At 41.5% G+C, this 17848-nt stretch overlaps 1 protein-coding gene across 11 annotated transcripts in view; it reads left to right on the forward strand.

Annotated features, from left to right (window-relative positions):
• The window catches only part of nfixa (nuclear factor I/Xa), a 162655-nt gene that overhangs the window by 122477 nt on the left and 22330 nt on the right, over positions 1 to 17848 (forward strand). For 6 of the 11 annotated variants that reach the window (XM_089006025.1, XM_089006031.1, XM_089006032.1 and 3 more), the window contains 6 exons: positions 11871 to 11933; positions 12717 to 12791; positions 13300 to 13423; positions 14339 to 14374; positions 14645 to 14772; positions 16206 to 16280. In XM_089006025.1, the coding sequence (XP_088862151.1) occupies positions 11871 to 11933; positions 12717 to 12791; positions 13300 to 13423; positions 14339 to 14374; positions 14645 to 14772; positions 16206 to 16280 (501 nt within the window). The remainder of the gene's footprint in view (positions 1 to 11870; positions 11934 to 12716; positions 12792 to 13299; positions 13424 to 14338; positions 14375 to 14644; positions 14773 to 16205; positions 16281 to 17848) is intronic. The other 5 variants (XM_089006026.1, XM_089006034.1, XM_089006029.1 and 2 more) reach the window with 3 other exon arrangements.

Genomic DNA, 17848 nt, shown 5'->3' on the forward strand with positions numbered 1-17848 from the left:
GTTTGTTACTGCTTCAGCTGTTGTCAAAGCGCTAATCAACCAATATGTATGTATGCATTGTATTTTGGACAGCCGCCCTCATTTCAAGCTCATATAACTCAAAACACATATGATTTATGAATTAACTGATGAAAGGAGAGTTTCTAAGGTTTCTTATGCTGCATTGAATGTTGATGTAGTCCCAAAACTTAATATTATGTGAGTCTTGAAATTTGAGTGACAATGACAAAAATCCTGGCACTGGAGTGGATACATTTTTGCACGTCCATTTGGGGAGCTTTCCGCTATAATGTGTGTTTTTTTTAGGCCTTAAACTCATTTTTTTTCCCATCAGTGGCTCAGTTTCATGTGTGAATGCGTAGCCTTTGGTCGTGTCGCTTTTCTTCTGACTACATTCATATTCAGACTGCACCGTGTTGGATCTCACTATCACAAAGCAAAGGATAGCCTCCACCTTCTATCTCGCCAACGTTCACCTCTTCTTCGTACTTCACATCTCCTTCCCTTTTCATGTCCTTTGTCTTTGTCTTTCTTTGTGAGGCAGCCTGCTTCTCTCTGCAGTCTAGAGAGTGAAGTCTGAGCTAGGCCAGGAGGCCTGTGTTGCTTTATTTACATTTCGCCGTGAACTCCCTCGTGCCAAGAAATCGCCACCTGGTGGAGATCACCCCTCACTGCATCCACACTTCCCGCATGTGTCACAGTTGTTTGCATCAAGCCGGCACTCTGTAGGTAGCAGTGAAAGTCTTTCCTTTGCCCCACCGCCCCACCCCGCCGTGTTCCTCTTACTCTTTCCCTTTCCGGCCTTTGTGCAGCTGTATACATTTGGGCCGAAAGCGAGACGGTACAGACACACTGGCCCTTAACATGCTTAGCCCTACACCCCCCCCCCCCCCCCCCCCCCCCCCGCACCTTTCCCAGTTGACTCCTTTAAGCTGAGTCGATATGGAGGTTGACAAGGTAATAATGCTGGTGTCAACACCACTTAGGGGACAGTTATATCAGTATCAGCTCGGCGGGGGGACTTTCACACTCTGTTAGGCTGGGTCATGCACTGTGCCGGGGCCCCCAGCCATCGAGGCGCACACACACGCGCACACACACACACACACACACACACACACACACACACACACACACACACACACACACACACAAACACACACATGAAAATGAATCCAGTTCTAAACAGAGAAATGACCTCAGTCACTGGTACGGGATCATCCGTCCTCATCAATCAGTATTTACAGACGCATCAGGGTTTTTTTGAGCTGTTGTGTAATACCTGTGCAATGATAAGAGAACTTGCTTAAAAAGTACAGCTTGGCCCAAAGATGAACCCATCAACGTTGTGGCCAGATGTAGCTTTTCTGTTTTTTTTTTGTTTTTTTTTTTTTTTAGATTGTATGTGGTAGAGCTACATGGCAGTATGCGCTTGGATTTTGGATTGGATTGGATTGGATTTGCTTTTATTAGTCTCGCAGTGGAGAAATTTACATTTCACAGCAGCAAAGTGATGAAAGAAATGAAAGTAGAAAAGCAAAACACAGGAGCTGCTGGAAAGGCAGCCACTCTCGCGGCGCCGTCTTGAAGTCAAAAGAACAAAAAAAAACTAAATAACAAATACCATGACATCACATAGACACAGAGAGACATTCATTCTTAAGCACTTTCTGTACCCTCTTTGTTATATAAAGCAGTTCCAGATGAAAGAGGAGAGGATCAAAGCATCTCTTTACCAGTGGATCAGGGACATCATGGTGGAATGTGCACGTCGATTACAAGCTAAATGTTGAAAGCAAACACGCAGCTGTAGCATCATTTTATATGCAGCAAACACGGCACAATGTGTCTGTGTGGAATCCGGGCCTTGTTTTAATTTGCTTTAAACTCGCCAAGAGTATGTGAAAATAATTTGATGAAAAAGTAATTTGATGATTGAATTATTGAGACAGATGTAGTCGAACCCAAGAGTGGAGGACACTGATTTGTTGTGGCACGACCTCTTAAAGGGAAAAGCTGAAAGGAAAAGAAGAAGTAGTCGAACCCAAGAGTCATCCACAATCGAGCAAGAATGTATTTGATTTTCTCTTGCCAGTGTCTTCTTGTGTCAGTCCCAAGACCGGATAAATACAGAGGGTTGTGTCAGGAAGTGCATCCAACGTAAAATCTTGGCCAAAACAAACATGTCAATCAAACCTCTGAAGATTGAGGACAGTGATTCGCTGTGGCGACCCCTTGAAGGGGAAAGCCGAAAGGAAAAGAAGAAGATACATGAATGGATTCAGACACGTGGATAGTTGACGATGATGAAACTGGAATGTTGGTGTGGGCAAAAATAATTCCTAATCTTTATTTTTTATTTCTTTATTTTTTTTCGTTCCTGAGATGATGGTTGAAGAAACCTTTTCATCTTTTTGAACCTTCTTCAAGCCATGCCTGAAATGGCTCTGGTCTCCAATTTCACTATTTATTCTGTACAGTGATACCTCGGTTTACGAACCCCGTGGCTTACGAACTTTTCGGTTCACGAACGTTAAATTTATGAAAACTTTACCTTGGCATATGAACTATTTTTCGCGATACACACAGAGCTGCCACAATGAGTGATGTGTCGTTCGCGAACGAGCCCCTTCTAACAAGAAAATGGCAGCCGATTGTTTTTGTCCTCTATTCCCCGCCCCCAATCTTAGGTTAAAGCCATGTGATTGGTCAAGAACGCAGCAGTGAGGGGGGGTTCACAGACAGACAGAGAGAGAGAGTGAGGCCGTTCTCCAAAACAGAAAATGGCAGCTGACATTTTTTTGTCCTCTATTCCCCGACCCCAGTCTTCGCCACGTGATTAGTCAAGAACGCAGCAGTGAGTGGGGCGAGGGTTAAACATTAAAGAGACAGGCAGACGACAGAGAGAGTTATAAAATGGATAGAAAACAGTGAAATTTGGACTCGTTTCAACTTTGATAGGTCAAAAGCAGAGTGCAAGGTTAAACTATCCCATCAATCAGGCTCTACAAATAACCCGCACAAGCCATCTGTACACTGTACAGAACACAATTGATGAGGAACAAGGTAAAATTAGATAGAAAGAAGAAGGCTACGTTCCTCATCAAGTGTTTAATGCTGAAGAAACCGGCCACTCCAGTCCATCAAGCCATCAACGACCATCACAAAGGTAAATACAACGACTTTATTATACTGTACAGTTTATTTCTTCAATTATAATACCGTAGCACATTTATTATACATAAAATAAGGTATATTTTGTGTAGTTTTAAGGCTTAGAAAATTAGAAAGTAGAAAATTATATTTTACGGGGACCTGGGAACGGATTATTCTCATTTTAATGGTTTCCTATGGGAAATTATTTTTGGGATACACACTTTTTGCCTTACGCACTCTGTCTCAGAACCAATTAAGCTCGTAAGCCAAGGTATGACTGTATTTAGCTGTTTTTTTTTTCAATTCTCAATATTTAGCGACTGATTTGAAAGAGGTTCACAGTAATCCGCACTGATGAAGACAAGACATTGCAGTCAACTTGAGAGGAAGATAAAATCAGAAGAGGGATGGAAAGCCAGTCAGGAAGGAGGGGTAAAGAATTGGAGGCATGTATGGGCATCCAGCCAGCTACGATCCAACCCCCAATCCTTCAACCTCCACTCAGCAACCCCACATCGTACGCCGCCCATTCCCTGCAAGTTTATGTCTACTCTTTGGACCCTTTAGCCTCCACCTCATTCCCTCTCCCGCTTTCTTTTCTCTTTCCCTTTCTTACACTTCTTGTAATCCCCCTTTGCCCTGGTCCTCCTCCTCCTCCTCCTCCTCCTCCTGTCTCTGCTCCTCCTTCCACCCCCCCACACCCCACCTCCTCTAGCAGCATCCCTCTCTCCTGGGTCTTCTTGCTGTGGTGCGGCACTGTTGGCAAAGCGTGGGCGCAGGCGGCACACAGACGGGAGCACAGATGGGCAGCAAGCTGCGCAAGGCAGCCTGGCACACCTGCTATACACACACACACACACACACACACACACACACACACACACACACACACACACACACACACACACACACACACACACACACGCACACCCCACCTCGCCAAGCAGTTTTCCGAGCTGTGAGTGGCACAGTCACAAGAATGCATGGATCCATACGCTAATAGATTCACATGAATATCCATATGTACGCACAGCACTTAGAAAAACTGAGCTGTTAAGAGTGTCCTAAATATTATTAATGCAGACCTTTTTTTTTTAAATACAAATTTACACATCTGTCTTAGTTCAATGTGAAATATATACCGACAACAAGAATCTGGAATATTCCCTTCTGTTATAGATACCATTGAGTAAAATGTGGATATGCGAAAATTTAAAAATAAACAAATAAATAAAATATAGGTTGAAAAAAAATAGTAATATCCAATAAAAGGATGCAGGGAACATCTGTGTGGGATAGTCAGAAGGATTAGAAGGTTTTGGAACATTTTAAGCGCATTAAGGATTAAAAAAAAGGTCAGAATGTTTAGCAACATACCGATAAACCTCTTAAGCGAAACCCAATTGGGAGGTTTTACGGTGTGATACTGTGTTTTGGGGAGGAGAAGAGCAGAGTGGAGGAGGAGGATGCGGCGGAGAAGTGGGGAGACGGAAGTTGTGATTGTTCCAATAAGGAAGAAAGTCACATCAATCGAGCGCAAAACACATACCGAAAGCAAACAAATTGATATGACAAAGTGTTGTTTTCTCTTATGGTAATATAGTGAGACCTCAACTTACGAACTTAATTGGTTCCCAGACAGTGTGTAAGGTGAAAAGTGTGTATCTCAAAAAAAAATTCCCATAGGAAACCATTAAAATGGGAATAATCCGTTCCCGGGTTTCCATAAAATATACTTTCCAACTAAATAAGCCTTAAAACTACACACAACATACCTTATTCTATGTATAATAAATCTGCTATTGTATTGTAATGAAAGAAATACACTGCGTTGTATTATAAAGTCACTTTATTTACATAATTTATGGCTTGATGGAATGGCGTTGGAGGTCAAAGGGAATTGCTGTTTGGAAAGAGGTGCATTACATGAGGACTGTAATTAAAGAAATAAACTGTGCTGTAAAATAAAGTTTTATTTACCTTTTTGATGGTCGTTGATGGCTAATGGAAGGAGAGTCGCCTTCCATAAGGACTGTTGGTAACTTAACCTCTGGTGCTGTTCGGTCATGTCCGCCAAAGATCACTCCGCCAGCCGTGGTGGGTGTGTATTATGAAAATATTGCTTATTGTAAGGTTTAATTTTCAGAAATTTGATGTTTGTAAGGTGTTTGTAAGTTGTAAGGCGTTGTAAGGCGTTTGTAAGGTGTTTGTAAGTTGAGGTCACACTGTATATCGATCCGCAAACATCGCTTAGCATTGTCCAATCTCACTGACATTATTTTGCACATCTATAATATATCTATAATATAATAATATATAAATACAAATCTATATAATTAAATAAAATTAATAATATAAATTAAAATTAAATAATTAATAAAAGTCATTCACGAATAACAATCTTCACAATGCATATAATGAATTTCATTACTGCTACAATTTTAACCCTCATATTATGTGATGTTTATGTTGAAGGCCATTTTCACTCATTCACTGCCATTCCCAAATTTATGCGGGAATTAAAAATACGCCGTACAGTGACATTCCCGAATTTGTTCAGTTTTTTGTTTTTTCTTGTGGGGGTGCCGATAAAGCACTGGTCGGACCTCTGGCGATGTTTTCCCTTCCACGAGAGGGAAAAATTTCCCTTTTTTTCCATGTTAACGTTTTGTTCCAGTTTCTGCTGTTGTTAAAGCACAATATAAGCCAATGTGTATGTATTGCATTGTATTTTGGACAGCCAACCTCATTTCAAGTTCATATAACTCCAAACCCATATAATTTAGGAATTAACTCTTTTTTTCTGATGAAAGAAGAGAGTCTAAGGTTTCTTATGCTGCATTGAATGTTGACATAGTCCTAAAACTCAATATTCTGTGCGTCCTGGAATTTGAATGACAATGACAAAAACATATGTTGAAACGGGTAAAATGGACCCCGTAACATAATATGACGGTTAACTAAACACATGGCAAATTTCATCCGCCACTGTTCGTGATCGGATTATTTCTGTGCAAAAGTAGATCATCGACCTATGTTAATCAATGCTTTCCATTACCAATCACAGAAAAAAAAGATCAGCCGGAACTCATGCTTTGCAGCCTCCAGCCAACTAGAGGCTAGCCTATGTGCCGAGTTCTATCCCCTGCCCCCCCCCTGCATTTTCTTTAAAAATGTACCTGTGGTAGCCAGAAAAAAAAAGAAATTATCAGGAAAAATTGTCTCCAAACACTTTTTTGATTCCATAGGCAGTATAACAGTAAGCTGGTAATAGCTCAGGAAATCACCAATCATGGCTCAGCTTGACTGTCACATGACCACTCTCAATTTGAATGGCAATTCCAGGTTTCAGGGCGAAATTCTTCCTGAGCTCGTTTCCGTGAGTTTTCTGGGATTTCTGCCCCAACGTTTACATTCTCTATTTTGGTGCCCTGCTGTGCTCTCTTATCTGTCCTCTGGTCTCGCTTGATCCGACCTCTCACGCAAATCATTGAACAGCAAAATGTATCCGATTAATTAGCCCACCTTAATCTACAGCTATTAGAAAGTGTCATGGCGTTGGTGCTTTATCCAAATGGGGTTGACCAAAAAAAAGTTAATTTCATTTCAAGATTCACAATGCTGCAAGTCGTGGCAAGTGGAAAGGCTTGGTTTCAGAGTTATTATTTGAGTCTCATAAAACGACAGGAATGGAAGCGCTTAGGCAGGACCATATGTCACACATGGCAAAATGGGATGGGGAGGAAAATGCACTACAGATGGAGCTGATAAAGGAGAAAGCCACAGAAATATGTGAGCGTTGACAATGGGAGGTACAGTAGTCTGTAGAAATTTCTACTACGGCCGGTTGGGAATGTTGAGCTGATATTGAACCTGCAGAGAAATTATACTCATCTGGTGAGGTATTTACATAAATGATTGTGCAAATTTCTCTAGTTTGGATCTCAAACAAATGAGGACTCTTTGCATTATACCGGTATATCCTACCTAATTACATACCACAACAGTACAAAAGTAGTTTGAGGCCTGTGGTGACAGTAAACTCCACTCACATAAGAAGCATCGGTTTGATGAAGCAAAACACAAAAAAAGAATTACACATTGTTTATTTAAGATACGGGATACATAGCCTCAGCGAGTTTAATACAAACAACACAATGTGAAAGGCCACAAGCACAGAGGCTAACAATTAGCATGAATGCTATGGTGTTGTCACCCTTTTAGCAATGGTTATACCGTCTAAAGCAACACGTCAGGAGATAATATGATGATACCCACTGGCATATATTATTTGTCCTCTTAGAAGAATGAGTAAAAATCCATCCGTAGAAACTGAACAAATTCAGCCAACCATACAGCATTTTGGTATATTTGTTTTACGCTCCCCCCCAGAGTGCTAACGTGATAAAAAGGGAAATGCTGCCCCTTGTGAAAGGGAAAAACATTGCCAGAGGGCTTACTGGTGCTTTATCGGCAGTCCCAGCAAGAAAAACAAAACCCCAAACAAATTCTGGAATGGCGCGTCACGTCATATTTTCAATTCGCGAATAAATTCGGGAAAGGCAGTGAATGAGTTAATGAAGTCACCATTGTGTGTTTTTAAAAAGTCACAGTTGCATTATTAATCTAAGGGGAAGTCGGGTTGGAGTTTTAAGATACCATCTTGAAATGTGACAGTTCATCATTGTTTTTCTGACCAATTCCACTTCATATCTCATACGCTCCAACTTTCTGTTGCTCTGTCTTATATTGCTTGGGAAGGACTACGCATGAATAAATGTTTTGTTTGACGTTAGCAGCGGGGGATCATTCGAGGTCGAAGGCCATCCAAGGTGGCTGCTAAATTCTGATTGGGGGTGCTGAGGCCAGAGCTTTGGAGATCTGCTATGGCAAGATAAAGGGCTTGCTTCGAGTTTAGATGGGTTGCGGCTGAGAAATAGTCGGCGAACCTCCTGAGTTTCATTTTTTCAACCCGACAATATGATCAGTGTATTGCTTTCCAGTGAAACTGATAACCTATTGTATTGATGTAGAGCAGGGGTGTCAAACTCATGGGCCAAATATGGCCTCGGTAGATGTAAAGTGGGCCGGACCATTAAAATTATACCATACATGCTATAAATAACAAAAATATCACGTCTTTCATTAGTTTTGGTGTAAAGAAGCACAAAAAAGTTAGGAAACGATGACATTTAATGAGCATTCCCTTTACACAACATTTCATTTCGTGAACAAATTTACTTTTTACTTTTACTTTTTACAATTTACTTTTATCATTCACACATATGCATCGCAACCTTTCCCAGCGATTCTACAATGGCACAAAACTTTAACAATATATTGCTATCTAAAAATATAATAATGCACTTTAAGATTAAATGATATTTTTAAAGAAAGGAATGTTCTTTTTTTGTTCCTGATATTTGTAACAGTACCACTTTGCCCCTTAGTTGACAATTCTTCAATTGCACCTCCTTAAAAATATGAATTCCATGTCGTTTGTGCATTTTTGCCACTTTTATAATCGTGCGGGCCTGATTAAACCTCCTCTGGGGCCGGTTCCGGCCCGCGGGTCGTATGTTTGATTATCTAGAGCACCGGTGTCAAAGTCAAGGCCCGCGGGCCAAATCCGGCCCACCACATCATTTTTTTTCGGCCCGCCAAAGCAAATCAAACTTGTTAAATTCCATGTTGATTGCTAAAATCTGAGCCAAAATGTCATATTTTTGGATGTCAACCACAATAAAAGTCATTTTTCTTGACTTCAGATTTGAAAACGAGTTATTCATTAATTTGCTGTGTGCTCTATATGTAATATTTGAAGGGATTTAAACATTCTAATGGGTTCCCCAAATTCATAACGGCCCTCGAGAGGAAACCATAACTACAATGTGGCCCGCGGCAAAAAATGACTTTGACACCCCTTATCTAGAGCTATATCTTTTACACAGCTGGATAATTCTTGAAGCTAATTGCAGTCATGGGACTACACATATACCCACACACACGCCCACAAACACACCAGCGGTCACACGAATACGCCCTGGGGTCACTGTGCACATACTGTATACAGTTGTGGCTGTATCCGACCAATGCTTACAAGGTACAAGAAATGGTGTGTTTACAATATTCTCGAGCCCGGTGGTGAAATACTACACAGCAGTAAAAGTCCAGTGATGTCGGGTTGTTTTCCCAACAGCTTTCATTGGCACTCACATGTGTACTTTCGAGCGTTTGTCCGTCTATGAGGGGCTCAACGTATCTGGGGTGCGCGCGCAGCCTCGTGTGTTGGGAGCCAGTGCCGTCAGTTACCTGGAATGTGGTGCTCCCGCCAATGCTAAAATGGCTGCCAAGCTCTAAAATGGCTGCCAGGATTACATGCGGCCTGCGATGGGGGAACGGCGACGAGTGACGGATTCTTTTTGAGAGGTGCAAACAGAAAGAGAGGTCTCTTTGCCTTTTTTTTTCGCTCTGTCTCTCTGCGGATGGCTTCGTAGGCAGCGAGACAGGCCTGTTATTTTTTCTGCTCACTAGGCTAATCTGTGGCTTACAGCGGCTGCAAGGCAAGTGCTGCTGGCAGAAGTCTGTGTGCTCTGTTATCACCTATCCTGTGGATAAACACCTCCTTTCGCTCGCTTGATAGCAACGTTGGTCCGAATTGACTACCAATAGCATACACACTCACCCGTACACACTGGGGTTTACCTGTGTTTTTCTACTTCAGTGGATTTTTCCCCATAATACTTTTATTTATTCTCCTTCGATTTTAAAACAGATATTTACACATTGAGACACATTCCTTACTGTGTTTTTTTCAAGATCCACAGATCACGAGATGACGTGAAAAAATGTATATTGAGAGAGTTGCTGTCAACTGTAGTTGAGCTATTGATTGATTGAGAACGTGGAGTTTTATATTAAAAAATAAAAAACGGGGCCAGCAGTGACATGGAGGAACATGAACCAGGGAGCCTGAAAGGCTGATGCAACAATGTGGGAGAAGCAAGATATTCCCCATATATTGCCTGAAGGGAATTGTTTCATGTTGTCTAATCTGAAGGAAGAAAAAAAACAGCACAAACAGCTAATATGTATTTTTTTCCAGTTGTTATCATGATTCAATTTCGCATTTTAGTCTTGCTCAGTGCAGGGTCTTTTTTCTCCTTACTATGATCCCTGTATGCGTTTAACTCATTTACTGCCATTCCCGAATGTATTCGGGAATTGAAAAGTGACTTAGAACGCCATTCCAGAATTTGTTCTGGTTTTGTTTTTGCTTGCAGGGGTGATGATAAAGCGCTGGCCACACCTTTAGCAAAGTTTTTACCTTCCATGGGGGGCAGAATTAACCTTTTTTTCACATTAGCGCTTAGATCCAGCTTCAGCTGTTGTTAAGGCACTATAGAAATATGCCTGCATTGCATTGTATTTCGGACAGCTGCCCTCATTTCAAGCTCATATAACTTCAGATCCATATCATTTAAGAATTCACTCTTTTTTTCTGATGAAAGAAGAGAGCCTAAGGTTTCTTACGCTGCATTGAATGTGCATGTAGTCGTGAAACTCAATTTTCTGTGGGTACTGGAATTTGAGTGAAAATGACAAAAACACTGGCACTGTAGTGGACACATTTTTGCACACCGTCTGGCAATGAATGAGTTAAAAGGTAGTTTTTTTTTGTTTGTTTTTTTATAGTTGACTTCACCTTTAAGGAATTTATTCTGCACTTCTACCTTTTTACCTTATCTTCTACTTTTCACAAGCATCTGTAATTCTCCTTAAATTTTGAGTGTGATTACTTTTGCCACCACATCATAGTCATGAATGTGAACGCAGTCACACGTGTGACGAAAACCTGGACAAGACGGCGCTCCCTTATGACACCCCAGATTCGTGTTACCGAACCTTTTATTTCCGCCTGCAGCGTCTCCATTCCTAATGTTGTCTTTTTGTTGCCAAGGCCTACTGCGCGGCTAACCGCTCGGGTGAGTGAAGTCGATTGCATTCGCAGGTCAGTCATAACAGGTGTGCGCAAACGTGCACGTGTACATAGATTAGTGTTGCTTGTCTGCCCCCATGGGGAATGGTTTTCCTGAGACTAAAACGCGCTCTGCCTCAAATCTTCGGGCGAAGCCAAACTCCCGTGGTCAGCTGTTTTTCCAGAGTCTGTTTTTGCGGTGATGAAACAGAAATTAGAGGAAGAAACAGATTGCGAGTGCACATGCTCGTGTGGGTGTGCGTTCATATGCGAGAATGAGTGTAAGAGTGTGTGCGTGCGTAAGGTGCTCTGTTTATGCAGTCTAAATCCCTACCAGCAAGAAAGTATTAAAAAGGATTAGAGCACGGGATATGATTGCGTAGTTAGATACTTATTGGCATAACAGCACTCTGTAAATGATTGCACCTTCACTCAGCGGGGAAATGGGAACGAACGAGCTTTCCTGGGGTGTAAAAAATGTCATGCTTAAAAAAATAAGGCGGCGTGACTTCACTAATACACGTACACCACAATTTAGCACGTACTACAAATGTAGCTTGTTATTTCTCCGCCTTTCTTATCACAGTTGAACTTATGGCTTCCAGTATGTGGCTGTAAACAGTACTTACTGAAACAGTGGAGTCGTCATTTAAGAAAATGTAGAAATAAAATGTATTATTATTATTATAAAATGAAGTTACCATTAATGTTTGTGGTTTTAATTTTTTGTGTGCAGAATCTGGACAGTCAGACAGCTCAAGCCAACAGGGGGACACGGACATTAAACCACCGCCCAATGGTAATGGCACACACACACACAGATGCACACACACGCACACACACACCGGGTGACATGGCTAATCTCATCTGAAAGTAATTGACACACTCCTGAATGCGCAATTTGAAGGTATGCGTACTCGTTAGCTAGCTAGCTAGCTAGCTAACGATGAGCATCACCACTATTGAAAAGGGAGTTCAGAACACTCAGAATTATACATCTGAAATTATATTTCAAAGCTTGGAATCAAATAGCTTTTGGGATGTTTTTACTTCCTGGTCAAGATTGAGGGAATTATGAACAGTTCTATATACTGGTCAGTGCTAACACAAAACGTTCAAGCTTCTGCTGATGAAGAAAACAAATATCGTGGAAAATCCAACGTTAACTTTAGAAGGGTTAGTCAGAGACAATTGAAATTATTGCAGTTGTGTGCTGACACTGATTAACATGAAGTCAGGTGTATAAAATGACTCAGTCAAAACACTGAAAGCCAGTATTTCAATTGAGTCATTCTTGTTTGAGGTCCCAAAAATACTACAAAAGGTTTTGACATAATTTAATTTGGTCTCAATGTTGTGTATCATAAAAACCTGGCATTTATTTTCAACTCTTTCTCTCGCTGTCAATTCAACTGGAGTGAATAATTTGTTTTTCAGCCACTGTATATAATTTTGCAAATGACAAACACGCATGTTGAGTTTCAAATAATTGCCCCAAGGTGTCTAAATATCAGCGATTCTTTCCTTATTTGAATGTTTTCATCAAAGTGTATCCCCCTCACCCCTTTCCCCACTCCCACAGGACACCTGAGTTTCCAAGACTGCTTTGTCACCTCAGGGGTTTGGAACGTGGCTGAGCTCGTCAGAGTGTCACAGAGTAAGTAAATATAAATAAATAAGTAAAAAAAAAAACACATAAAGATAAAACGAAGGCAAAAAATAAATTAGTACTCTACAGATTGCTGCCAAATTCCAATTTGGATCAACCCCAACATACACCTCCGTACTCACTCTTGTGTATATGCCTGAATTATTCCATTAATATTCATTGCTTACTCACTTAGAAATGTAGCATAATATCAAAATAGGTCTGACAATTTAGAAGAAAGTTTCACACCTTTATCTGGAAATGCACCAAAATTAATTTCCCCATCACCTTTCCTTTGAAAACCCAATTTGGGTTTTGAATAAAGAGCCTTGTGTAATCCTGCTCATATCCAGTCAATTAAAATATGACCTGTTTGGCAGAAGTATTTTTATTTCTTCCCATCTATTGACACACATTTATTAATGTCATCCCCACCCACATTTGCAATTGCATATATTTCATGTTTTCTTGCTCAGTATCTTTCTTTCCACCCCCTCGTACCCCTTTTCCCCATTAGCTCCTGTTGCCACAGCGTCAGGTCCAAACTTCTCATTGGCTGACCTGGACAGCAGTCCCAGCTACTACAACATCAACCAGGTGGCCGTTGGGCGACGTTCCCTCACTTCCCCTCCCTCCACCAGGTACGTGATAAAGTACTTCATTTCAATGAATGACTAATTAAAAAAAGGTACTGCCATATAGTATTATTGAGAGTCATGAATTTAGTCCTTTTCCAGACACTTTGTCCTTATAGATGTGCTTCTCTTTCTGTTAGACGCTCACCTCTTTTGCCACTTTTCCACTGCACACTACCTACTCCGAGCGGGTTTTCAAACATTTGGGTGACCCTCTACGGGGGAGGTTTTTTTTTCCTCTGTTGCTGTGACTTAGCTCCACTCCAGTTTTTGTCATTGTCCCTTAAATTCCAGAGCCCACATAATATTGACTTTTAGGACTACATACAGTAAACATTAAAAACAGTGCTAGAAACCTTAGGCTCTCTTCTTTCATCAGAAAGAGAGTTAATTCATACATTTATATGGGTCTGCAGTTATATGAGCTTGAAATGAGGGCAGCTGTACAAAAGGCAACACAATACATCCATATTGGTTTATACAGGGCTTTAACAACAGCTGAAGCTGTAACAAAGCATGGACATTGAAAGAAGGGAAATGCTGCCCGCTTGTGGAAAAGAAAAAAAAAACATTGCCGGAGGCCATGGCCAGCGCTTTATCGGCACGCAAGCGTGAAAAAAACGAAACCCAAACAAATTCGGGAATGGCACTCTACATCATAGTTTCAATTCCAGAATAAATTTGTGAATGGCAGTGAATGAGTTAAAAAATGTTCGCCTTACTAACAGATATTACAAGAGAAGCTACTTTACTTACATTATTGTTTTGTGTATATTGTTTTTTTTTCTCATTTCGCGGTTGATACTGTGCAGTGTAAAAGCGGTATTTTAATCATGCAATTATTCCTCCTTTTTTCATTTCTGTCTTTCTTTAACTTGTCTTTCCTTTCTTCTCGCCTCTTGTAATCTGCTGTCACTTTAGGTCTGAGGTGGAACTGTACGCAAACCTTCCTCGGAGGTAGTTAAAAATACACAAAGATACACGACTAACGGCATATTGTATACACACACACACACACACACACACACACACACACACACACACACACACACACACACTGTCACGAATCTAACAGTGTATGCCACCACTTTTTACACCTTCTGTGTCATTTGTAGTTACCATACCTTGTGCATCAGTGGTTGTATTCAAAAATGTATTAGGACCTGGATCAGATCATTCACATCCGGATCATATTTTTCTCTCTTTCCAAACATCATCCCCCACCAGCTCCACCAAAAGGAAGTCGTTAGACGACAGTGAGATGGAGAGCCCTACAGATGATGTTTTCTATCCTGGACGCTCGCCCGCTGCCAGTTCATCCCAATCCAGTGCGTGGCCCAACGACATGGATGCAGGTACCATCTCGACACACCACATGCATCCCTCACCCACAAAGCGCAGCATCATCAGTCTTCCTCAAACTACCACACGTAGCCCAATCGCCCATTATCGCCATCGCCAGATTAATATATCCTTCTATCTAACCCCTGCCTTTACTCTTAAGATCCATTCCTCCATTGTGCATGACAAAAAGGAAGAATCAACATCAGAGAAAATGTTTGATTCAGAGAGCTGGGATGGCGGATGTTCAAGAACACCAATTTTTGTCCAACCAATACTAGTACGAGTATTCTCCAAGGACTCATCCCACCAGTTCTTGTGCTAGGTAAAATTTTAATTAACTCATTCACAGACATGTAGAAAAATGTGTCCACTCCATTGCCAGGGTTTTTGTCATTGTCACTCGAATGCCAGAACCCACAGAATATTGAATTTTAGGACTACATGAACATTAAATGTAGTGTAAAAAAACCTCAGACTTTTTTCTTTCATCAGAAAAAATGAATTAACTTTTTGAAAGAAGATATTCTCTGGTTTCTAACGCTGTATTGAATGTTTATGTCGTCCTAAAACTCAATATTCTGTGGGTCCTGGAATTTAAGTGACAATGACAAAAACCCTGGCACTGGAGTGGACACATTTTTGCCCATGTCTGGCAGTGAATGAGCTAAAACACATAGTTCAAATTGACGAGAGAGACTCATATTTTCTTTAGTGAAAACCTTATTGAAGGCTGTACAGTATCTTCATGTTTCCCTTGTTTTGATCGTAACCACGTCCAGCACGGTGATTTTCTTTCGTACATCACCCTCTTCATTAGATCCGCCCGTCCCACCCAGCAGCCCAGTAAAGCTAATACCCCTCTTGATGACTTCTAATGACATAAGTACATGTTCATGATCACAAGCCATGAAACGTAATGCTCACTCTTAACCCTCTCTCCACTTTCTGTCCCCTCATCTGCTCTCTCTCTCTCTCTCTCTCTCTCTCTCTCTCTCTCTCTCTCTCTCTCTCTCTCTCTCTCTCTCTCTCTCTCTCTCTCTCTCTCTCTCTCTCTCTCTCTCTCTCTCTCTCTCTCTCTCTCTCTCTCTCTCTCTCTCTCTCTCTCTCTCTCTCTCTCTCTCTCTCTCTCTCTCTCTCTCTCCCTCTCTCCTCTCTCTCCCTCTCTCTCTCTCTCTCTCTCTCTCTCTCTCTCTCTCTCTCTCTCTCTCTCTCTCTCTCTCTCTCTCTCTCTCTCTCTCTCTCTCTCTCTCTCTCTCTCTCTCTCTCTCTCTCTCTCTCTCTCTCTCTCTCTCTCTCTCTCTCTCTCTCTCTCTCTCTCTCTCTCTCTCTCTCTCTCTCTCTCTCTCTCTCTCTCTCTCTCTCTCTCTCTCTCTCTCTCTCTCCCTCTCTCCCTCTCTCTCTCTCTCTCTGTCTCATTGTTAACAATACCCTTCTCCACTTCCAGTGCAGCACCATTTGGCCAGTGTGCAGGAGAGGAAGATAAAACATGAAAACGAAGGCGTGCAGTTTCCTTACCATGGTTAGAACAACATTGATTACACTTACATCTTTGATATGTATGAGCACACTCATTGCTCTGTGTATATATTGTATGCTTGTTTGTATGTAAGGTCAATGAAAAGGAAAATGTTTTTTTTTAAGTTATGGATATTAGAATTAGATCCTGCTGCTGTTTTCTTCTCCCATTTTCTTTGTGGTTAAGTGGTGGGATTTTCCAGGATTATCCGCCTCAAGTTTAACATTCTTTGTCACACATGCACAGCCCAGGCTTTCTCTCTAAGGCAGGGGTGTCAAAGTCATTTTTTGCCGCGGGCCACATTGTAGTTATGGTTTCCTCTCGAGGGCCGTTATGAATTTGGGGAACCCATTAGAATGTTTAAATCCCTTCAAATATTACATATAGAGCACACAGCAAATTAATGAATAACTCGTTTTCAAATCTGCAGTCAAGAATAATGACTTTTATTGTGGTTGACATCCAAAAATATGAAATTTTGGCTCAGATTTTAGCAATCATCATGGAATTTAACAAGTTTGATTTGCTTTCGCAGGCCGAAAAAAATGATGTGGCGGGCCGGATTTGGCCCGCGGGCCTTGACTTTGACACCTGTGCTCGAAGGTCTTGCGTGTCCTCCCAGTGTCGTTTTATCCCACAGATGTCATCATGTGTTAAATAAAAAAAATACAAAACATCAGTCAACACACAAACACAGACACGCATGCATAAACAGGAACATGCCGAGCGACTCAGTCATATATAAAGAAACCTCCACAGATGCCCCTCCGCCGCTCGCCCCCTCCATAGGCAGACGTTCACACATCGAAACGCCCATGCTTACCACGCTCCCCCGCCCTTGCAGGTGTTCAGGTGCCCGCCTTGCCTTCACCTCTCTGTCTCGCCATCCCTCCTTTGGATTAAAATCCCTCATTAAGACGCTTACCGTCTGCAGATCAGAGGTGTAAAACCCTTCCTTCTGCATCCTGGCACTCCCTTTCACCCTCCATCGTAGACTCCCTTCTGTCTAATTGAAAATGTGTACAGCGGGGAGGACTCTGGGGAGGGATGTAGCCAAAAGCGATGGTTAGGTTTATCACTGGAGTCTCAGAGGCTGCTCGGTTGCTCCTGCTCCACTTAGCTATAGATGTAATTAAGAGACTGCTCATCAGGGCCGCCACAGCCGGTGCTGCTTGTCATTACGCTCCAAAGTATAATTTCCCATCAATTTCTTACTTCTCACTCACTTATGGTCTGTTTCTCCCTTGTCTATATATCCCCACCTGTTCTCCATAGTGCCCCATGTTGCCTGTTGTACCCTCCCAATGAGTTTTCAGAATAGTGATGGCACAAAAGTATTCCTGGAGTTTAAAGCAAAAATGCTGTTGCATTCCCCAAACTACAACTTTACATTTTCACAAAAAGGAAACTAATCCATTGATCCATTCAGTTTCTGTTAACCTCATTTGTGCCTGTCCCAACTAACATCAATGCACTAGAGTCAATAAATGAGAGACTCTGTAAATGTAATCCTTTCAGAGGGATTAATTGCAAACTTTTCAATTTAGTGATTGGCAGTAGTACCGTATTTT

Source organism: Hippocampus bargibanti, linkage group LG10, assembly GCF_051943395.1.
Source record: "Hippocampus bargibanti isolate YZ-2025 linkage group LG10, ASM5194339v1, whole genome shotgun sequence".
Taxonomy (NCBI): Eukaryota; Metazoa; Chordata; class Actinopteri; order Syngnathiformes; family Syngnathidae; genus Hippocampus; species Hippocampus bargibanti.